Here is a 24,824-nt window from a genome sequence, read left to right as displayed (position 1 = left end):
ACAAGTTCATTCACAACTTTGCAGGCCTCAGAATTTTTTTCCTTTCTATAGCAGCACAATATTTGAATATGTATACACCACCGTTCACTGTTCTACTTCTCAGTCAGTGCATCCTTCAGCCACCTCCATCCATTGGGCAGCATGTACAATGTCCAAAGTTGACAGTCCATCACCACTCTCAATTTTAGACAATTTCATAGTTCCCAAGAGAAAAATAACCGATAAACATACCCTCACCAAATAGAAAATCCAAACCTCCCCTTAGCTCTTTCCCTCTCTGCCCCCATTATTTACCCCTGGTATTGCTGTGGTACTATTGATGTTTTCCTGTTAAAGAGAGCCTATAACATGCAATAGCAGTTTTCCCCTCACATGCCTTTCAATCATGTTCATTCTTGCAATGTTTCTTATAGACCTACTAATGAACTGCCTTCACTTCTAATTATTCCCTTACATTTAAGTTCAACCACATTAACTAACCATTCACCCATCTCTAGCTTCTGTGTATCTCTAGGCCCCCTATATTTTGTATTATAAGCCTTTGACTTTACCTTTACCAGGGTCATAAAAGCGAAATCATACAGTATCTATCCTTTTGCATCTGGCTCAGCATTATGTCCTCAGGGTTCATCCATCTTGTCATGTGCTTCACGCCATCATTTCATCTTACTGCTGCATAATATTCCATCGTGTATATAATATATATACCATATTCTGTTAATCCACTCATTTGTTGATGGGCACTTGGATTGCTTCCATCTTTTGGTGATGGTGAATAATGTTCTGTGACCATCGGTGTGCAAATGTCTGTTTGTGTCACTGCTTTCAGCTATTCTGGGTATATACTGAGTAGTGGTATTGCTGGGTCATAGGGCAATGGGTACTTAGTTTTCTGAGGAACTGCCAGACTGTCTTCCATAGCAGCTGTACCATTATACATTCCCACCAGCAGTGCATAAATGTTCTGATTTCTCCACATGCTCTCCAGCATTTGTAGTTTCCTGTTTGTTTAATAGCAACTATTCTTATAGGTGTGAGGTATTATCTCACTGTAGTCTTGAGCTACATTTCCCTAATAGCTAATGAGCATGAACATCTCTTTGTGTGCTTTTGAGCCATCTATATTTGCTCTTCAGAAAAATGCCTATTACTATCTTTAGCACTTTGTATTTGGGTTGTTTGTTCTTCTGTTGTTGAGTTGTATGTGTATACAGGATATCACACCTTTATCCAACGTGTGATTTCCAAATATTTTCTCCCATTGGGTTGGCTGCCTCTTCACCTTTGTGACAAAGTCTTTTTAGGCACAAAAGCATTTGATTTTGAGGAGTTCCCATTTATCTATTTTTTTCTTTCATTGCTTGTACTTTGATACAAAGTACTGTTAGGTCCTAAAAATGTTCCCCTATATTTTCTTCTAGGAGTTTTATGGTACTGGTTCTTATATTTAGGTGTTTGATCCATATTGAGTTAATTTTTGTACAGAGTGTAAGGTAAGGGTCCTCTTTCATTCTTTAGGCTATTGATATCCAGTTCTCCCAAGCCCATTTATTGCAGAGGGCATTTTGTCCCAGTTCAGTGGATTTGGGGAAATCCACTTGCCAAAGATCAGTTGACCAAAGATTTGTTGGTCTATTTCTGTGCTCTCAGTTAGATTCCATTGGTCAATACTTTTATCTTTGTGCCAGTACCATGCTGTTTTGACCACTCTGGCTTTATAATAAGCTTTGAAATCAGGAAGTATTAATCCTCCCACTTCATTGTTCTCTTTTAGGATATTTAATTATTTGGGGTCTCTTTCCCTTCCAAATGAATTTGATAACTAGTTTTCCAAGTCTTCAAAGTAGGTTGTTGTAATTTTTATTGGTACTGCATTGAATCTGTAGATCAATTTGGGTAGAATTGACATCTTAACGATATTTAACCTTCCTATCCATGAGAAGGGGATACCTTTCACCTATTTAGGTTTTCTTTGATTTCGTTTAGCAATGTTATGTAGTTTTCTGTATACAAGTCCTTTACATTCCTAGTTAAGTTCATTCCTAGATGCTTATTCTTTTAGTTGCTATTTTGAATGAAATTTATGCTTATTTGACTCCTTAATTAGGTCATTGCTTGTATATAGAAACATTATTGATTTTTGCACATTAATTTTATATCCCCCTGTCTTCCTGACCTTGTTTATTAGCTCAAATAACTTTGTTGTAGATTTCTCAGGATTTTCCAAATATAGTATCATGTCATCTGCAAATAATGAAAGTTTTATACTTCTTCCTTTTCCTTTTGGATGCCTTTTATTTCTTTTCCCAGCCTGATTACTCCAGTTAGAACTTCTAGTACAATATTGAATAATATTGGTGACAGAGGGCAACATTGTCTCATTCTTGATCTTAGGGAGAAAGCTTCCAGTCTCTCACCATGGGTTTTTCATATGTACTATATTACATTAACTGATTTTCTTTGTTGAACCACCCTTGCATTCCTGGTATAAACCCTGCTTGGTCATGATGTATAATTCTTTTAGTGTGTTATTGGATTCAATTTGCTAGTATTTTGTTGAGAATTTTGGCCTCTGTGCTCATTAGGGAGACTGGCCTGAAGTTTTCCTTTCTTACAACTTTACCTGGTTTTGGTACTGGACTGATGTTTCTTCATAAAATGGTTCGATAGTGTTCTTTTTTCCTCAATTTTTTGGAAAAGTTTAAGCAGCATTGGTGTTAGTTCCTTTAGGAATGTTTGATAAAATTTCTCTGTGAACCCATCTGGCCCTGTGCTTTTCTTGTAGGAAGATTTTTGATGACTGAATCTCTTTACTTGTGATTGATTTGTTGAGATCTTCTGTTTCTTCTTGAGTCAGTGTAACTTTTTTGCGTGTTTCTAGGAATTTGTCCATTTCATCTAAGTTGTTGAGTTTGTTGATGTATAGTTGTTCATAGTATCCTCTAAAGATTTTTTCTTTCTTCAGCATCCATGGGTATGACACCCCTCTCATTTCTGATTTTGTTTATTTGCATCTTTTCTCTTTTTGTCTTTGTCAGCCTTGTTAGGGGTCCATTGATATTATTGGTTTTCCCAAAGAGCAAACTCTGAGTTTTATTGATTCTTTCTATTGTTCTTTTGTTCTCCCATTCATTTAACTCTGCTTTGATCTTTCTTATTTCTCTTTTTCTATTTGCTTTGGAGCTAGTTTGCTGTTCTTTCACTAGTTCCTCTAGGTAAGCAGTTAAGTCCTTGGTTTTTGCTCTTTCTTCTTTTTTAATATAGGCATTTAGGGCAATAAATTTCCCTCTCCACACTGCCTTTGCTGCATCTCACAAGTGAACAGAGAAATTTTAATTTAAAATTAGTTTAAATTAAAATTTAATTTTAAAATTAATTTAAGTTAAAATTTAATTTTAAATTTTAGCTCCCCAGGCCAATGATGACAGTTTACCCCAAACTGAGAATGTGACTATTTGAAACCTCTGGGTCCTAGTGATATAGGAAGAAAAAGTTAGATAGATAGCTCTTTATCTCTTCCCTCCCTTCCCATACCGGTGTTTCTTTCATCTTAAAAAATTAAGAAATTGTCAATTCCTGGAAAAAAAAATAAGACCCAAGGAAGAGGAAGGGGTAAGTCCTGACATAAAGCACATGTAAGCATCATGACTGTGTGTAAGGGCCATGTTTACAGGTAATAATCCAAGAAAAGCTGGTATGTTAATATGCTATGCACTTATGCCCGAATCCAAGGCCAACAGGCATGGGTACTTGTGTGCTCTTTGTTGAAACATAATCCATACCTATTTTTTTTTTTTTTTTTTTGCTACCACTGGCCTGGTTGGAATGCCAGTTACATTCCCAAGGATGTTTACCACTCATTCCAGGCAAACCTTCCAGGGCTGTACTTCCAGAAGACCACACCCCAACACTTAATAGGCTTCCAAACTCTTTAGAGGGAGGGGCCCTGGTTTACCAGGACCAGGTCCAAGGAAAATTTGTACAAATGAAAGGCCTATGCCATCACCCTCCATGACACAATCTTTCCAAAATTTCTATGAGCTCTGTTCTTAGATCATTTATCAAGAGTCAGACATTCCTTCGTTAACCATTTTCAATGGCTATTTATGATGCATCCTTTTGTGGTCATTTGAAGCTGTATGTACCCCCAGAAAACATGTTTTTCAACCTAATCCATTCCTGTGTGTGTAAATCCACTGTAAGTAGGATCTTTTGATGAGGTTTCTTCAGTTAAGCTATAGTGCAGCCCAATCATGCTGCGACTTAAACCTATTACTGGAGTCCTTTATAAACAGATTGAAATTCACACACACACAGAGAAAGCCATAGGAAGCAAAAAGCTGAAACTCAGCAGAACTTCAAAGAGAACAGAGAGGTCAGGAGATGCCACCAGTGTGCATTTCCATGTGACAGAGGAGCCCAAGACGAAGGGTCACTGGCAGCCAGCCCCAGGATACCAGCCTTTGGGAAGAAAGCATTTCCTTGATGCCACCTTGATTTGGACTTTTCCAGCCTCAAAACTGTGAGCTAATAAGTTCCCATTATTTATGTCAATTCATTGTATGTATTTGCTTGAGCAGCCAAGGAAACCAAAACACTTCCTTTCTTTCAAGGACAAACAAAAATTACAATTAGTTTATCCAATTCAATGACGTTATCCACATAACTGAATCTAGACCTTGGAAAATCATATTTAACTTGTGCAGTTGGCTTTTGTGAAGTAGATGGCAGAACAAAGTATATAGGTGTTTGTAATTTTCTTCCTTCGTTACCATCTATGTCTGATTTAAGAAATGTCATCTACTATTTGAAAAAAAAAGAATGATTAATTATAACAAAGAATTGAATGCAAGGGATTGGCTAATAAAAAGTAATGAGAATTTAAAATATATAGGAATAACTGATATAAGGGGTAGACATCTACCCCTAGGTCTGAGAGAGCATGCTCAAGAAGGGACCTCCCCTGGGACTAAGACCCTGACTTTATTGGAGAGGATAGGACTGCGGCTTACTGGATTTCAGAGAAGCTGCTATGGCAGTTCGCGTGGACCTTGACAGAAATATGCCTTCTAGGGTGCCAAGGAAAACTGTTCATGGGGAGGTGTCTTGCTGGAAGCACTCTGCTACAGCTTTTCCTGAAGGGTGTGCCAGGGGCATCTGCTGGCTGCTGTGTACCTTAGGAGCCAGGGACTGGAGGTTTCATCTTCTGAGGAAGCCACTTGTGCTCAGGAAATGGGCATTGGAGATGCTGCCCATGTGTTGTAAAAGAGCACACCAGAGCCAAAGAAGAAAACCTCGTCCTTCTGCTGTTTCTTCCAGCAACTCTCTGCCTACTAAGATGAGCCTCATAACAGCTAGCAAAGGAGCCCGGATCCATTTTCACAGTGTAGTTAACGAAGGACAAATCTGGAGCTGAGAAACAATAAATTGGTTACTGGTAGAAACAAGAATCTCTATCCACTGTCAGGGTTTTGACCAAGGGCTTCCAAAAGCTGTTGCCCTGAATTTACTGCAAAGTGAACTAATTGTTTTAAACTAGTTTATTTATTTGTCTTTGAAAACTTTTTAAATGCAATTTTATTGAGATATATTCACCCAACATACATGATAAACTTTGAAGAAATTCTTCTGATCATTTAAGTTACATTCGTGTTTCAACCTGTCCCTTTGAAGTAAAATAATAGCTAATTATTTCTCAAATGTTTTATAATTCATCATGATGAAAACATTGTTCACAAAGTGTCCAACATTTTTTTTAGGATGGGAGATTTTTAATTTTGGTGGAAATAGCTTATATGTTACTTCACATATTATAGCAAATTTTTCAGGTATTTCTTGCCTCTGCACTGCCATTAGATTTTAAGAAAGCTGCAGGAAGACAGTATGGGTTTTGTTTACTAGTATGCTGTTAGCATATGGCCCAGTAACTAGCTCATAGCAGATGCTCATGCAGACTAGTTACTTAAGCATGAATGAAAATGGGTTAGTACTGCTGAATTTTATAGATAAAATATAGTCATCACTAAGAAACAAAAGAGGGATAGCAAAATCTGTGGAATAATTCTGTGTGTGCAAAACATTATATAGAGAGTAAAAATGTGAAATATGAAAACGTAGTATAAGGCACTTATGCATGTGTTAAACTGCAGTAAACTCTCTTGCAAGAATTTTCAAAATATTGTTCAAGTATTACAGTTGGAGGAGCCACAGAAAACCTGTGAAAAGAAAATATTCCTGATGATGTCATATTCAAAGAGATTTCTCAGAAAGACAGTGGATTTTATGAGATACGACAGCTACAAATTCTGAAATACTGTTATTTTTAGGAATCAGTAATAACTATTATCTTTTGGTTTGTGAAATTCTTTTCCTGTTGCCATCCTTGAGATGGAAGATTTTCTTGATGTTGGGCCAGTTTCATTTGTTTAAGGCATGTAACTCTTGGTGGAAAAGGAAAGTTGAGAAGAATCACATATTTATAAGTTTGATATGTTAGAGATGCTTATTTGTGAATGTAGAAATGTTATAATGAAAAAATATATATCATTGCTAGGTGACTGGAGACTAAATTTCTGCCCAATATTTTAACTATTACTGATTTGGAATCTGAAGTTCGAGCTAATGCTAGTTTAATTGCTATAAAAGGATATGTAAGAAAAGAGGAGAAATGAGAAAGGATTAGTTATTTATAATCTTCAAATCTCTCTTTCCTTCTTTCTTTCTTTCTCTCTCTCTCTCCCTATTCCCCCTGTTTACCCATCTATTTATATTTTTTCTTCTTAAGATACACAGTTGTATGAAATTATTGCTTTTATTATTTTATTATGAAAAGAGTTGCTTTAAATTGACATTTTCTTTCTATTACCAATGAAATCAAACATAAGGAAAAAAAGTAATTTTTTTCTAACAATAGTGTTGCTACTTTCTTATTGGTAGAAAAGAAATGATATTAAATGAAATCCGTTTTTAGGTATTGTCTGCCAAGTTAATTTTTCTTAGCATCTTTACAGCAGAATATGTTATGTATTTAACATAGTATAAATAATATAAATGAACTCTTCACTGACATGAGAGAGTGGTCATAATTATTTCATATTTATTAAGATTTCACAAACTATGGTGTTGTATTTTATAAAACACTTATCTATTTGTGAATTACTTTTACTCTTTTTCATACTTGTTCCTTTTAACTTTAAATTGAACATTTAAGCACCTCTAAATTCGGAAACTGTGGAAGAATGGCAGAGAAGGGGCAAAGTTTTGTTTTTTCTTCTTCTAATGTAAGAAATCTAGCAACAATAAAAACAATAACAAATCAAGTTAGCCTTCATTCTTTCAGCATTAGTGGCTGTTGGTGTAGGGAGGTGGCCGTACGAAACATCTGTGTTCTTACTTGCCCTGCTTTTTTAAATTGCATATTATCAAGAGGAAACATTTTAAGCCTATGAACCCAAGCAAAATACTGTAGATTCTTTGTTGTTTGTGAGTTGAGACACTAGGGGTCAGCACTAAAATATTCCATAGTTGTTTGTTATTGATCACTTGCATAGTGTATAATAAGTAAAAGATTTTACTGTTAAAGACTATTGAACGTCCTGTTGATTTCAGTGGTTGAAAAAGCACAGAGAGGAAGATGAGATTTCCAAGTTCATAATTTCAGCCTTTGTGAGAGGGTTGTTTGAATAGTTGAGAGAAAGCAACCAGCTGTTTTTTTTGGTTGCAAGAAGATAGTAAGGCATAATCACTTTAAAGCATTTTGATTAATCTTTTAAGAGTGTCTTGTTTTGTCTTATTCTGTTGGGATAAATATTTTGCACACATTTTTATTTCTGATCTTGTTTTCAAGGCACTTTGGAAAGACATGAAACGGGAGAAAGAGCAAGAATTATTCTTAATTGTGATGATTCACAGCTTTTAAAATCTGAGCCCGGACTTCCAGTTGCCCCAGAGCCACATAAACACAAAAATGTAGAACAAAGATCTTCCAGCTCCTGCCAACTTGGGCCAATACCTTGTCCTGGTCCACAGGTAGAGTCTTCAAGTAAGGTAAGTTCAAATCAGGCTGCTCTTCACAAAGAACTTTATCAGTAGAATGGCTATGCCTTCATAATAATATGGTGCTTAAATATCAACAGAGAAACAAGAAATCAGAGTTGATTGCATTTGCCAGACCTATCTTCCAAGTAACGTTGGTGAATTGGGGTAATTTTTTGAGTGTCTATTATTTTATAGCGTTCTTTTGGACAAGATAGGTTCTGGCTTATCACAGTTGAGCCAAATATCTTTTAATTCTTGAATTCTAAAGGGTTTTCCATGAGGAGGAAGAAACTATATTCTTTGGTTTGGATCCATTTTATTTTTCAGTTAAGGGCATTTGATTTCTTTTTAGAACACTTATGATAAATAAACAAAACAGTATTGGAAAAAGTGGATCATTGTCTGGACATTTCTTATCTCCTGATGTATTTACGGGGCCACCAGCTCTTTGGAATTATAAGCTTCGTAATACACAGTGATGGAGTTTGCATTTATCCTCAACTAACCAAGTTGGTCATCTCAGCAGAAATTTGAATTAGCTTCATTATTTTTCAGTTCTAAATATGACATTGTAATTTAATCTGATTTCTTTAGGAGACTGTTTTTCATCTTTTTGCTTTCTATTCCTCCAAGGGATGTGGATCATCCCTTCTTCATGCTGTAACTATGCCATTTATGTACACATATTTGCCATTATATCTTTTTTCATGTGATCATTTTTTCATATTATCTAATACAAATGTATTAGTTTTAAAGGCTGTTTCAACTCTATTCTTTGTATATGTGATTGTTTATATAGATTATGTTTCTATGGCTCAATATATGGATTGTTTTTTTCATGCTTCACTTTTATATAAAACATATTTGTGAACCTAAGATTGTTTTCATATTCAGGATTCTTTAATAGGATATATTTCCAGGAGTGGGGTTGGGAGATATTAGATATTGTTAACATTTTGCATTGCTATAATGATAGTATCAGGACTATTCAAATATCATTAATAAGGGTTTTACATATGACCTTGTTATCACATGTATACATTTTATAGCTAGAAGCAAAAGCATTTGGCATCATCAAGGAACACCAGGTGACTGCTTAAGCCAAGCCTCAGAATGGCAGTTGAGGACAGGGGCATCTGTGATCTTCATCTTTTAAGTTTACAGACTTGATTTAGACTTTGATCAGTGAGGCCAGGTGTGATAGATTGAATTGTCTACCCCACTTTGGACAGGTTCTTGGTCTTGGTCCTGGTTATGGTGGGTAAGATCTCAGGCTGTTACTTCAGTTGCAGTGTGGTCCAACTAGATGAGGTTGGGTTTTATTCTGGACCCCTGGAGTCCTTTAGAAGTGGAGTGAGCGTCATAGAGTGAAGCCACAGGGAGCAACCAGAGGCTGGAAGTCAAGGGAACCCAGAGGAGAACCCAGAGGAGAAAGAAGACATCACCACATGACACCATAAGACAGAAAAGCCAAGGAACCCCAGAGGATCAGCCAGCCAGAAGATACACTGACCCCAGGAAGAAGTAAGTCTTCTAGCATCTGAAACCATGAGCCAATAAATTCCTGTTGTTAAGCCAACCCATTGTATGTTATCTGTTGAAGCGGTTGAGAAACTGAAACACCAGGGTTTTCAATTTTTTGAAAACTGAGTCACACTAACCAACCCCCTAGGAAATAAGTATTTAATCAGAATGACAATTCTTTAGTTTATTATAATATATATAATTGGAATTCTGTCCATTGCTCAATGTAATCTCATTATAATAAAACTATAGAAGGAAGGTAAATTGTAACAGAGGGTTTCTTGCTGGGCATGGAATCAGAGTTGGGTAATTCATTAGATGACCTTACATCTTTGATCTCTGAAAAATTTAGTACAATCCTCTTTTAGCCTATCACGATACCATGTACTTGGTAAAACTGATACACATGGAAAAACGCATGAAATTGGATATCTCTTTTTGAGATTCCTATTTAGAACACCCACTTTTGTTTTTATTTTCCTCTTTTGAATGCAAAAACCCATGCTTAGGCTATAGCTTTTGTTTGTTTCCGTCATTTAGTCAATTTTTTAAAAATGTATTTCCAAAACTTGCTCTTTGTGTTTTTAACTTAAAAGAGATCACATCTGGGGCAACGGTAGTGCAGCGGTTAACCCTTTGCCTGCAAGGCGTGGGGAGATGTGGGTTCGAGGCCCGGAGCCACCATATACTGAAAAAAAAAAAAAAGAGAGAGATCATGTCTTTTAAGGGCAGTTATATAGATACGATGAACTTTACTATTCACAAATGAATGTGAAAATTGATAAGGTCCTAGTCTTCCAAGGCAGAAAATTGAATCAAATTTATGTATTATAAGTTTGGAGTAAAGGCCAATAGGTACGCCCACTGACTGCCCAGCATCCCCCGTCTTAATTGTGGCTTTGTTATGCTGTGTAATAGGATGCGCATTTTATGATGGAACTTACATGCTAGAATAGTAGATAAGAACTTGTGATTGTGTCTTGATTTGTACATTTAAGAGGGTATATAGGAGAAATCTTAATTCATCCAGTGCCAGTTTTACAGTTTAATTCTCAGAAGGTAAACCTGTTTGCTGTTTCTTTAAGCTTCTTGGAGTACCTAAAACTATGCTTTGGATAATAATAATAGTATATAAAGATTTTCTCTATATATATTTATTTATTTATTTTGCTTTCTTGACTCTGGGAAGCAATAAAATGCCAAGGTCTTGTTTGTCCTTCTCTTAGATGATTCCAACTATATTTTCTAACTGCTGCCTGTTACTTTAGATGACTACAATTTCTAATCCTTCACTCCCTATGTAGTCGGAAAGAAACCGAATTGAACGGAATTATTACTTCTGTTGTTCTAAGTATTGTACTTCTGTTGATACTGAGCTTAGTGTTAATCACAGCTATTTTTATTTGTACTGCTCCTGTTATATCCTCTACAACCATGTACTAGAATTTGCATACCATGCATTTGTCCTTTTAACATTGTTTAATCTTAGTCTTCCATTTACTGATTTGATAAGCATAATATTTCAAGGGGGCTTTTAAGTTCTCCAAATTCACTTTATTATAATAGTAAAATTCTGTATGTGCTTTCATTTAAAAAATCAGTGTTAAAGAACATTTGAATCACACCCATTTTATGAGTGGGAAAAAATGAGGGACAGTAAGCTTCAGAAATTTAGTTCTGTTTAAGGTTCATTTGCATTTCAGGATTTTAAAAACTTCTTATTGCAGCAATATATATATAATACAAAATTAGCCATTTAAACCACTTTCAAATATACAATTCAGTGCTATTAATTGGATTCACAATACTGTGCTTCTAATCACCAACATCCATTATCTTACTCTTTCATTACCTCACATAGAAACTGTATCTATTAAGTAATCACTCCTTCTTCCCTCTCCCAGCACCCCCTGGTCCCTCAAAACCTGTAATCTACTATCTGACTGTATGAAATTTGCTTATTCTAGGTATTTCATATAAGTGAGATCATGCAATATTTGTCTTTTTCTGTCTGGCTCAGTATTTTTTTTTAATGTGAGTATTTTAGTGAGACACAAGTGAAATTTCTCCAACGTAAAATGAACTGTTTAAATGGAAGGATAGCATGTAAGCATGTACTCAAAACTGAGTACAGTGAACTCTTTGTTTTTGGTGATACTTGAACTTTATTAGAATGCTGTATTCACTTTTCCATACTGCATGTGAAGAGGACGTATAGATTTTAGAAAAGACTTTAAAGGGAACAACAAATACAGCCAAACATTTTGAAAATGCATCTAATTTGAAATGCTAGAGGAGTTACATTTGTGCTGCTGGACAAAGTCAAATCTTTGGAGTAGGAGAAATCCAGAGACTTAAAGGACTTAAAGGAATACAATATCATATTAGTGATGGAGAACGACTTTTCTCCGATTCTGCTGAGGATAAAACAAGATAGAACCTGTTTAAATTGCAATGGGAGGAATTTAGCTTCAAAGTAGGGAAAAAACAACCTTGCTAAAAATCATCCCACATGGCAGAAATCTTTGTGGCTTCTTCAAATTTTAAGGAGAAAAGGTCTATTTGGTTTGTTGGTTGATTGGCTTTAAATTCTTTTTCTGGATTCTTGTCTATAAAATAAGTAAAAGGACAAACAGATTAATTTAACTGCCACTATTTCGACCTATTGGAGTATCCTGGGAATGATTTTTAGTTTTTACTTCAATATATTTTTTATTTTAACTGATTTTCTGTAGAATGGGTGCCCTAACAGCTGTCCCTGATTGCTTATTTCGAGCCATTCTGGCTAAGACAGTTGCCAGTCACCACAAGTAGCTATTGAACACTCGAAATGTGGCATGCCCCATGGCTAAAATAATGCTTTGGCATTATCATTAATGTTAAATAAAACATATTACTAAAATGAGTTTCACCTAATTTTTTTTATTTTAAAGATATGCTACTGAGCAATTTAAAATTACCTATGTGTTTTGCATTATATTTATATTGGACAATAATTAACTAAACAGGGATCAGCAAACTCTTTTGTGAAGTGCCACATGGTAAGCATTTTAGACTTTGCAGGCCAGCTCTTCACTGCTGTTTTCTTACAAAGCAGTCAAAGATATTACTTGCAAACAAATGAGTGTGGCTGTGTTCCAATAAAACTTTACTTAAACAATCAGGCCCTCTGGCTGCAGTTTGCCATTTTCAGATCTAAAGGGTCCTCTCTGGACTTGAAGACCATGAGATACTAAGAGGAACTGAAAGAATAGCCAATGTTGCCCCTTGCTTACCTTATCTGGATTTTTTACTAAACAACTTTTCCCAACTTCTTCAGCTCTGTGTGGAATGTAATCCAGAAGACCTTGTATCAATTCTGTTCTCTGAGAAAAACCACAAGCTCATATGTGTTTGAAAGTTTGCCCTTTGTAGACTAACAAATATGTACATATACCCAATTCAAATGGGATCTTTTAATGGGCTTTTCTTTAAATGAAGCATGTATATTTGCATCTTTACTTAAACATAAAATTGAATATAAATCAAGGATGCATTTACATTCCACTTGAGCTGTCAAGAAATATGGTTGTATTTTTTTAACCTTTAGTTAGCCTTAGGGTAGTGTCTATTTAGTGACATTTGCTGAAAAATCTTATTTGAGCTTTATCCTACTATGTCACATAAAGCACAGATGATGCACTGATAGGCCACCAATAAAAAACTGGATCCCAACTTATCGTAAACTTTTCAGAATAAAAAGTTAGTTATTTTATATTTTATAATATGCTAACAATAAACCAAAATGGAATGTGAGTAGTTTCCAAAATGTGAGATTTTGAGATTTTACCTACAAATTTACATGTAAAATATTAAATAATAAAATGTTGTGGCAACATTACATGTTGCAGACTAGCTCCATTTTTATTGAACTATCTACAATTTTATTAGCAAAATTGCATCAGCACAGAGAACATATAACATTTCTTTGCAAACAATGAATTTCATACTATAAGGTAAATTTTCAATATAGAATGGCAATTCTTGGTCTGTTCCTTTTAATGTAATGAACAGTGTATGATCTTTTCTAGTGCAGAAAATATTTTGCATCAATTTTGTATAATTTAAAAACAAAATAGCTTTTTGTTGTTAGACATGAAGACATTCGATGAAATATTTATATATGTATTTCCCTCCATTGGCTTTGGATTAAGATTTGTTTTAAGTGTTTTGATCTAGTTGAATCCCAACTCCAGTGCCTGAGCAATCACACCTGTCCTAGCCTACCCGGGAAACACACAAAGCCATTTGCTTTTTAAACACACGTGAAATGATGCAAGTCTTTGATAGCATAGAACCGTTTTTCATAAGCATTTAATATACAGTTTTAACCATTGTAAGATACATAAAAATCATTTCATTATACCCTACAATACTTTGTTCATAGCGTCTTTGTAAAGAATGTCCCTTTTCTCACTTTGTTGCATTAATTTAAACTCTTTTGACGAAAGAGTGCCATCCACGATGAGGAAAACTATGAAAAGCATGTCACAGCTTTCTGCCAACACTAATTCAGGAGGTCTCGGCTTCCCTGTGAAAAATAGGAATGGACCATTAAATAGCTCCAGCTGTCTGCCTTGCACACAGAAGCAACTCTGAATTTCCTCACAGGACTTCAAAGCCATGCATGTATCTAAACATTTGATGGCCATGTAAATCAGAGGCACAAAGGGAGAATGTGTGGATTTCACGGTGTGCGGCTGGTTTAAGCCCGGCATTGTGCCCCACGTGCCGGTGGGGAGTGCCAGCAACAGAAGGGCACTGTTGAGGCGCGTGTGACAAATGTAGTTAACACCAGAGCCATATTACTGTTGTCAGGTTTGCTTGATGTATTTAAACAGGTTTTAATTATTTTCAGCATCCAAGAGCCTGAAATATATAGCTTAATAGTTCTTCAAAGAAAGCTTACTTAATGTGTGAATGTAAAACCTCTCATAAAAACGAAACTTTTATATTGGCCTTCGTCATTGACATAGGTTATTCATCAAGTCAGCAATTTGTGTGGCAAAGTGCCATTTGAATAGTGTATTGTTAGGATACTTATGGTCCACTTGACAAGGGCTCTTGCTGTAAATAGTGCAATTTGACTCCAGCTGTTAAAGAGTGGCTTTGACAGCAGCCAAATAGAATGGAGATGCTTTACTGCACCACCGAAAAATCAATATTGGGTTTTTGTTCATAGTAACCTGTTCTTTTCTCTTCTGTAGATTTATAAAGGACTATCGAGGGTGTATAAGTGGAAGTTTAAATATTATTTTAAATGTGATTCACATTGAGTTTCAAATTAAGACTTGTGATAGATGGTACAAGTGCAGAGTTTTAGGATATTATTTCCACCCCCTGCTTCATGTTTAGTCACAATTACAGTTAAGTCGCATTCAGATTCTCTAACCTAAATAGAAAAGAAGGAGTGTAAAACATGGACTCAAAATTGTGTACCTATTGTGTGTTGCCAGTGCAATTATTTCTTTTTATTTTTTCTTATTTATCTTGTGTGTCCTTTCCATCTTTTCTGTGTGTACCTTTTTGTGTAGATGGCAGGGTTCTTTGTGGTTGTGCCCCTAGCAACACCTACAGATGTTGACAGCCAGTTAGGTCCTTGGTATTGTTGCAGGTTTTCCTAAAGCAGAGTCTTGCTGGTTTTGAAAAGGTTCCTGGCAGTTTCCAGCAATATCAAGTTGCTATGATACCTGACTGATAGCAATAGATATTGAATCTCTTAATCACAATAAGTACACGCAAGGGTTCTTTTTTTGATTGGGTTTCTCTACTGTTGCTAGCAGTTATCTTTAAGATACAGTAATAGGAAGTGAAATTATTTATACAATATGAGAAAAAAATGTTTCAGGGGCTTACCTCGAAATGGCATATTGAATCGAAAAAAAAAGAAAAAGTTTTCCAGGTGTAAAAATAGTTTAACTAATTATTGATTTCCCAGAATATCAGAAATAATATATGTAAATCATTTAAGGTTTTACCAAATTTGATTTTGAATTTTTACAGTTGTATATCTGCCTGAGATGTCATAAGTCTTTGTCTAAGGTGGGCTGAATAGGATTTGAAGAAGCTGTCATTTTTAACATATGGAAAATGCTGGTATAATGTATATATTCTCAAATGCCTTTCTGAGTGAAGTCTGTTAAAATAACTATCTTCCCATTACTGATCAAATCTGCATTTATTGAATTTGTGGCTGAGATAGCAACTGAAAATTCATAAAGCTGATAATATAATTGTGCAGAGACCTTTAAGGCTGATTCAAGGTCACTGATACTGTTTTTTCTAATTGCTGATAGGCAGTTGTGATTTCTTCCAGAGAAAGGTTTGTTCTGCTTTGGCTGCAGCTGCCTTCAAAAACTGTTAGCTCTTCTGTTAATTTTAAAGTCTTTTTTCCCTGAATAAATGTCTATATTGTTTTTCTAGCACTCTATTCAGTTGACAAATAAAGGGCCAGTAGTGCCTGCAGAATTTTCACTAAGAGGGCCAAGGTTTCCCTCAAACCCCTCTCCCTATCCCCTGGCCTCAAAAGTTCACCAACCCTGGAAAAAAACATAGAGACATAATATTATTCCTTTCTTCCTAAATTAAAAATTCTGTTTAAAATCTTCACTTGACTTGGCAGAGTAAGGGGTTTCTAGCCATAGAAACATAGATAAAAGTTAAGCATACCAGGCATTTTGATTTTGTATGTAGCTTAATCTAAGGACAGGACAAACATACCAAAGCATGTCTTAAATTTGACACCATTTGCATTAATTTCATATAGCTTTTTAGAAACAATGAATTCTCTAACCATGTCCTTTCCATACTACCCACCTGTTCATAACCATTTTAGTCTTTTTAAAATCTTTCTTTCTTCTTTTCTTTTACTTTTTCTTCTCCGTAGTAAATAGTTTTTGTTTTTTATAAACCTGTTACATTTCAAAATTTGCTAAAGTCCTGATTCTTGTAGGATCCAAAAGATGGACCTACTGAAAGAGGTCTATATGTTTATTTCCTGTGATGTAAATTCACTCCAGTGGATTTGGGCATACAGTTAGCGTACAACTTGCTAGTTCTAATTAAAAGGTGGTGATAACCGTTGTTACCCCTTAATAACCAACCACTTATCTTACATTTGGGATATCCCATGTCTGTGTCCCATTTTCCCATTCAAAAAGCATTGACTGATATTTCCAGGGGCTAGAAAGTGAAGTTTGGTGAACTTCAGATACTGAGTTAACCAAAAGGGTTAGTTGCTTACAATAGGAAAGGAAAAAGGAGAGTAAAATCTTTCTTCTTGAAAGCTGGTAATATCATTTATTGATTGATGGTACCATTTGGACTCATTTAAAGAAATCCCAACAGGAGCACTACTTCTGTTCCTGTGACTTATGTTGAAACTGGCCCTAAGAGAGCAGCAAATGCAAAAAACTAACCATGAATAATTCTCAGAAAAGAAAATACTTATTCTCATGGAATATTTTCCCTTTAGTGTTAAAAGCAAAATGTGTTAAGATCTTGGTTTTATTCATTGGAACTAAGAGAATGAATTATCAAAAAATTTATCCAGCTAGCATTTTTATTCATTTTTCTGAATTAGGTTTTAATCATGACATCCTGAGAACACCATGATTTTTCTACCTCCCCGAGTGACTTTCACTTATTTGTAATAGTCCGCATACTGCAAAGCATATATTGCTTTGGAAATAGCCATTTTAACCCTAAATTAAACTATTCTGCATATCCTTTTTGTCCAGTTATTATTTCTGCCAGGTATAAAATTATCTTATGAAGCTTTGTGTGGGACTATCTTATGCACATATTTAACTCCATGCATATGAAGATAGGACTGAATGTTTTAGTTGTTTTTTGTCTTCACATATTGTGAAAACCTAGAGAACCCCATTTTGAAAGTTCATGAACTTAAGAGTCATGCTCATCTCCTTTACTTTCTTCACTGATCCCCTAGAGATCTGTGGTCATTATACAAAACTTGGCTTTCTCCATTGATTCTCTGGTGATAGTTGTTTTTTTGTGTTTGTTTTTTACCTTTTTTGGTCCTTGAACTGAAATAGTAATCTTGATGCATAAAGAGTAGTAACAGAGAAGTACAGGTACACCAGAACCCTTCATCTCTGGTTTTAGCAACATAGAATGTTAGAATTAGAAATGGTTTATTTACTTGTCCTTGCCTGTCCCATCTCTTTTTAAGAGGGATTTTGGAGTCCAGTCTTGATGAAATCATTCAGTGAGGTTCAGAACTAGTACTGACTCCTTTTGGTTCCTGTCCCAGCTCTCTTAGTCCCATTGTATCTGAATCCACGGACAGACGGTCCCTGCAGCCAGGCTCAGGGCTATCAAATTTCTCTCACTGTTGAGTTCCCATGTTATTCTGCTTTCACTTCCCCACCCCATTTTCCTGGATGTTCATAGCAAACAGACTTGAGATCTATTGTACTAACATGTTTCTGTAGTCCCAAAGAATTTCAGAATTCCCTGTTTTGCAGTGGTGAGTTGATAGAATTTAACTGCTGCTTGGATCTTGCCTTCCTTTTCTCTGTCTGATTACTCTGCCTGGTATAGCTGGTCCTTTGAGACTGCCTCTCCAGCCCTAGGGCTCTCATCTTACAGCCCTCACTGAGGGTCACTGTGCTGATTTGAATCTGTGGTGGACAACAGAAAAGCCATGTACTTTAATGCTCATTCAGTATTGCTGGCTGGGAGCTTTTGATTGTTCCCATGGAGATGTGACTCACCCAGTTGTTGGTGGTAACTTTTGATTAGATGGCTTCCATGGAGTTGTGAGTCCACTCATTGCAGGTGGGCCTTGACTGGAATCCTTTAAAACAGGAAGCATTTTGGAAAAGGCTTAATATTCTGAGAGAGACTGAGGCCGGGCAGCCAGAGACCTTTGGAGATGAAGAAGGAAAACGCCCCAGGGGCGCTTCATGAAATAAGAAGCTGGGAGAGAAAGCTCGCAGATGCTGCCATGTTTGCCATATGCCTTTCCAGTTGAGAGAGAAACCCTGAAAGTCATCGGCCTTCTTGAACCAAGGTATCTTTCCCTGGGTGCCTTAGATTGAACATTTCTATAGCCTTGCATTAGTTGGGACTTTTTCACGGCCTTAGAACTGTAAACTGTAGCTTATTAAATGCCCCTTTTAAAAAGCCATTCCAGTTCTGGTATATCACATTCTGGCAACTAGCAAACTAGAACAGTTACTCTGCCATCTTTTCCCTGAAATTTTCCAGATGCTAGTGTCTTTGTTTACTATTGTTGTGTAACAAATTATCACAACCTTGGAGGCTTAGAAAAATATAAACATTATATCACAGTTTTCATGGGTCAGAAGCCTGGCCCAGCATGACTGAGGTTGCTCTTCAGGGTCTCTCATGGCTGATACCAAGATGTCAGTAGGAGCTTTCTCATCTGAGGCCTGGGCTCCACTTCCAAGCTCATTCAGGATGTTGGTGGGATTCAGTTCTTTGTGGTTGTAGGACTAAGGTCTCCATATTCTTGCTGGCTGTCAGTTGGGGCCACACACTTCCTTGCCACGTTACCCTTGTCATCTTCAAACCAGCAACAGGGAACTTCCCATGTGCCAATCCCCCTTGCACTTCACCTCCCTGACTGCTCCTTCTGTACCTGCTATAGAAAATTCTCTGCTTTAAAAGGGTCACATGATTCATCTGGGACCTTGGTTACACTGGCACAATCCCTTCCCGGCAGTACCAGATCAGTATTTGATTAAATAACTGGGAGAAGGTGTGTGTAAATCAGGGGCCAAGAATCTTGGGGACAGTTTTTGAATTCTACATGCCCCAGATGAGAAGTCATTCTAACTCAGGCGACTGCTGCCTTGGGAATGTTACACTGCTCTGCTTCTGGAAGACCTCTTCGCCCTGTCTGTTCCTGCTGAGGAATTGGTCTGCACTGTGACGGTTCTGAATCTCTTTGCCTCTCAGGTCAGTGTCTGTTTTAAGACAACCATGGTGTGCTGATCATGTGATCAGATGGTGGAATGTGGAAAGGAAAATATGGGTCCTTTGTCTTCCTACATGGTTTGCATGTAGGTTAAATGAGAAAGTTATCTGACATTTAAATGGCTCTGTAAACTAAGAAGTTATCTGAATCTAGAACTTTTATAAAGTTTGTTAATCTATGCTGGACAGTCCAACATTTTTAATTACCAGGGGCCTGTCCTTATATAAGACAAGGGACTAGGCATAAATATTCAACCTGTCATAGTTAAAATCAAGTTTATAGATGGTAACAAATTATTTGTCTTTACAATGCCTTAAATGTATTTTTCCTTTATACTTTTTATGTTAGCACTGTTCAGTTATATTAATGATCAGCTTAAGCTGTCCTTAGACATATGAAGTTTCTGATGTTACCGAAGGATATGTATGATGCAGCAGAAAACTCCCAGTTTTAATTGTATTTTTGTAATTATTTTATTTGCATTACTATGATAATTGCATTAATCATAATAAATTATGCCCAGAAATTCATTTGATTTAAGTGATCTAGTCTCCTGTCTATGTCAAGATAAGAGTTGGGGTTAAATACAGAAAATTCCAATGAGTTGCAGCATAAATAAATATCCAAATAATATACAACATCCCAGCTGTTAGTTTGCTTTGCTGCTCTTCTTGGCCCATGATAGAAGACTGGCTATAGGGCTACAGCTTGACAGTTTTTGCCTTCACCTAATAGTCAATGTCCATTGATTCTAGGAATAAGCTCTTACATTTTAAAACATTGTATTATTCTTCTTTATCAGAATTCAGATTCATAACCGGAAGCAATTGTCAAAATTTATTTCTCCTTCAGTAATGCATAAAACCTAAGAATTTTTGCCCTTATCTATCTGCAAAAAGGACATAAGTAGTGTTCAATTCATAGGCATACCATGAAGTATAATAGAACTAATCAAGATAATCTACAAGATTATCAGTACTTCATTATGTATGAATGATACATAGCATACTCCCCTAAAGTTTTTGCAACCCTCTTGGTGTCATCTATCTCCAAGGTAAATAATGTAATATGGCTGCTTTTAATTCTCATTTTCAGTATTGCTGAATTTCATTCAGAGTAAACATGCAACAACATATTATAAATAAAAGTTTCCACACTTGAGAATTAGAGCATATGTAGCAGTTCATGAGTGATACTTGGGGAAGAATTCTAATTGATCTTTATTATCCATTACCTTTTTGGACTTTTTGCCAGTTTGTTTCCAAATTTTGAACACCTTGATACATAATTAAAGCATAGAAAATAACACCTGTAATATTTCACAATATCTATAAAATCCAAATTACTAACCACTATTATTGCTGCGTAATTTTTATTGTATCTTTTGAACTAGGAAATATATTATTCTTTTCTTAGCAAGAATATCTTCTAATGGACATTTAATTATTATTAATCTGGGTGTATTTATCTTTAGAGTACAAGCCAAAGTTATTAAGTATACATGAAGAAGATAGTGAGAAATTTCAATCGTCAATTTGAGACTCAGGTATTTACCTACCAACCAGTTGGCTTTAAAAAAGAAACTCAGTATTCCAACAACTGCTAGTTCTGCCAGAATGTTCCTTTCTTAATTCCTTCCCATCAAATCTTAGCTTCCATGTTCACCTCCCCATTACATGAGTAGCCCCCATCTCCCTATATTCTTCTTCTCAGCATTCTATTTATTTAAGCTCTTTTTTTTTTTTTTTACATGGGCAGGCACCGGGAATCGAACCTGGGTCCTCTGACATTGCAGGCAAGCACTCCTGCCTGCTGAGCCACCGTGGCCCGCCCTTATTTAAGTTTTAATCTTCCCAATTTTACACTACAACATGAGCTTAAGGGTAGGGAGGGGGTGTGGCATTGACTTGACCAGCTCTGCAGGTTTATCACTGTAGCCTCATCACCTAGCACATGTCTGGCATAGGGTAGACATTATGCAATATCTATTGAATAAACACATGAAAGCTACTAAAACCTAAACATGAAAAAGAGATGGTGAGAAAGTGGGAGTTATTTCCTTTTTTAAATTGTAAGGGACAGAAGTGAAAATGATGGCTAGGGAAATACAAAGCATATTTATTTTGCTTAAAGTCCATATTGGGTTTACATGTGACTTGATCTTACAGAGGGGAATGACCTAGCAAATAATAGTCAATAATAGCAAAGATGCTATTGAAACACAACAGCTACCCCACCAATATTTAGACAGTAGTCTCAATCAATTCAAAAGTTTACAAGGCATATTGATATTTAGACCAGCCCAGATCAATTCAGAAGTTTATAAGAAAAAAGATTATTAAATATTGGTGATGAAGTTTAGGATGTTGAGCTCATTAGGGAAAGAATGATTCACTATAGATGAGATGGGCATAGCACTGAGATGATAAACCCTTAGGAAGATTAAAAGGCACTATGGTTAAAATTACATTTTGCACCAGCAAAGTTTGCATTATTCCCGCATTCGCTTTCCTTAAATCTTAGGTTCCTTTTTCTAATAACAAAGTCATCTAAAGTAAGTACTCAAAATAGCTGGAGGATTATACTATATATCATGAGCCCTCTGCTTCCTTCAAATAATTACTTTTAACTAAGCCCTCCCCTCAGTACAAAACCCCACAGACAGCAACAACATAATCAACCGTCTTGTAATAACTTTTAGAAATATAAGTGTAATAAATATGAATAGGCTTGATTTTTGTTTCATTTCCAAGATGCAAGGTCTCTGGCACAGTACTGCATCCCTCAACTGGCAAACATCATAGAAGCTTCTTTCTTTTGCAGATCATTTTAAAATGGTTTTGCTCCTCCTCTCATCAGAGAGGGTTGACTGTGTTCCATGGTGTATGGCATTAAATGCTTTAGGTAACTTCTTGCCATGGGAACATAGGGTAACGTGCTGGATTAGCAACCTCAGGCTATGCCCAGCCTCATAGGATTTGGTCCTTCTCTTTGTCCCTTAACACCCCATCTTGATCACAGTGAGGAGGCTTCTCAGTGATTGCAGGTCTGTAGGGCTCCTTGGCTCAGCTGGCCCTGCTGCCTCCACTCTCCTGCCTAATCTCATGTACAGGAGATAGTCCCTCTACTTAGTCAAATCCTACCCATGCTACAGTATCAGTACCATGCTATCTGACATGCACATGCTGAGCAAAATAATGTAAAATGAATATGGATTCCTTAGTTATTTTACAAATATTTGTCTTATTTTTCCAATTTGGTCTCAAGCTCTTTGAAAGCCAAGGACTGCTATGTGTGTAAGTTTTGCGTGGAATACAGAATAAGACACTTTATTCATTCAGCATGTATTTGTTGAACACCTATCATGTGCCAAGCACTCTTCTTGGTATTAGAAACTTCATTCAGGTCGTGGCATTCATGGAACATACATCTCAAGTGAAAGTGGACCAATCGTAACTATATATGTAGAGAAAGAGAGTGATCAAGTTCCAGCAGGTAGTTAAAAATCAGTTGGTATTATAAACACTTCCTGGGTGTTTACTGAGGGCTCACTGGTGAAAAGGCCTCTTGGAGGATGCTAAGTCTGCATGACTAGAAGGAGGCAGACATGTGATGATTAGAGAGGATAATATTTCAGGCAAAGCAAGCAGCTACTACTGAAAATGGTCAAATGTAGGAGTGAGCTTGATGTAGTCAATGGAGTAAAGAAGGCCAGTGTCACTGGAGAAAAGTGGTATGGGGGAAAGCCTGAACATTTGGAGAGTAACACAGGGGCAGACTACATAGGGTGTGATCATCTGGGAAAAGGAGTTTGAGTTTTATCCTAAGTACTAAGGGAAGTGTATTTTTCTAAGTACTAAGGGAAGTATTCAAAAGGAGTGATGTGATCTGATTTACTTTTTGAAAAGATTCCTTTGGTTGCTATGTGGAAAACTAGATCAGAGGAGAAGGGGTGTCTGGTAAGAGGTGGCTATTGCAATCTTGAAGCAAGAGAAGGAAATTATAAGTTGGTACTGAGTTGAATTTTTTTTGCATTAAACTGGTAAAAAAAAGTCACGACACAACATATGTACATCTAATAGGCCAGCATCTTAATTAAAGTGTGATTGGAACCCCCACTGATGGAGAGACATAATGCGGGAAGTCTTGTTGGGTCTAAATCCTGTTAGATGAATAGGATTTTGCTGTAAGGAAGAAGAGGTCCAAAAGCCCAGAAACATGAAGAGTAGGGGATTGATGAGAAGTTGATATGAGTGAAGATAGAATATATAGTGAGTAGAAGGGCACGATGATTGTGTCTTGTGCTCCTGCAGGAAAATGTTTTAAAAGTCTACGAACTTGGAGGTGAACTTCTGAGAGCAACTTTTATTTGAGGTGGAAAGTCACATGAGTAACCATAAAAGCTACAAATATAGCCTCAAGACCTTTGTTAAAATGTAACTTACCTGAGTCAAGAGGATTTTATACTTTAAATTGAACCCTTTATATTTATATTTTAGTTTTGCCTAGGAAAAAATGCCTTTCTATTTATTTAATCTTCACATTAACTTAGGATAAGCCAGCTCTCTGCAAACATTTTCTGTAAAGGGCTAGATAGTATATATTTTTGGCTTTGTGGACCTTACATTCTCGGTCACAACCACGTAATTTGCCTTTGTAGTTCAAAAGCAGCCGTATGATACGTAAACAAATGAGTATTGCTGTGTTCTGATTAAACTTTACTTGTAGAAAGAGATGCCAGACAGGCTTTTGCCAATGGGCATGGTTTGCTGACCCCTGCAATAGGCAGTGCTGTTATAATTAAGTGAAATAGGTCACAGGCGTAGGAGTGGAAACGTTCCATTAGAAAGAGCTGCATTTGGTTCTTCTGTTATCAGCCTATTTTCTTTTTTTGCTCCCTCATTTAGTAAAAGTTCCCAGTGTTTCCCTTAACTTTAGAGTCCTAGTTTGTGAAATCATTTTCGGCTTTTTGTATTTTTTTTTTTAATTTCCCTTGCTTCTTACTTAAATAAGCTCACAGTCTTGATCTTGTCAATCACTTTATAGATATGTGAGAAGTGATGATGGTATGGTCCTTTGAAAGTATCCACGTCTTCAGTTATGCTTTTTATATACGTTAGTTTAAATTATACACTTTTCCTTAGGTGAGCATCCTTTTTAGATATTGATTTCAATTTAATAAGTATGTTTTGAATTGAATTGACTAAAATATCTGGTGGCCACATACAGGTATATACCTAAAATAAATGTTGTGGCT

The 24,824-nt window shown here is 36.2% G+C and overlaps 1 protein-coding gene across 7 annotated transcripts in view; it reads left to right on the top strand.

Moving 5' to 3' along the window:
• The window catches only part of WDR72 (WD repeat domain 72), a 243,348-nt gene that overhangs the window by 77,532 nt on the left and 140,992 nt on the right, over window positions 1-24,824 (top strand). For all 7 annotated transcript variants that reach the window (XM_077127950.1, XM_077127948.1, XM_077127947.1 and 4 more), the window contains one exon: window positions 7,847-8,046. In XM_077127950.1, coding sequence (XP_076984065.1) covers window positions 7,847-8,046 — 200 coding nt within the window. The remainder of the gene's footprint in view (window positions 1-7,846; window positions 8,047-24,824) is intronic.

Source organism: Tamandua tetradactyla, chromosome 14 (genome assembly GCF_023851605.1).
Source record: "Tamandua tetradactyla isolate mTamTet1 chromosome 14, mTamTet1.pri, whole genome shotgun sequence".
Classification (NCBI taxonomy): Eukaryota; Metazoa; Chordata; class Mammalia; order Pilosa; family Myrmecophagidae; genus Tamandua; species Tamandua tetradactyla.
The sequence above is the reverse complement of the archived record's forward strand: the minus strand, read 5'-3'. Positions and strand labels throughout refer to the sequence as shown.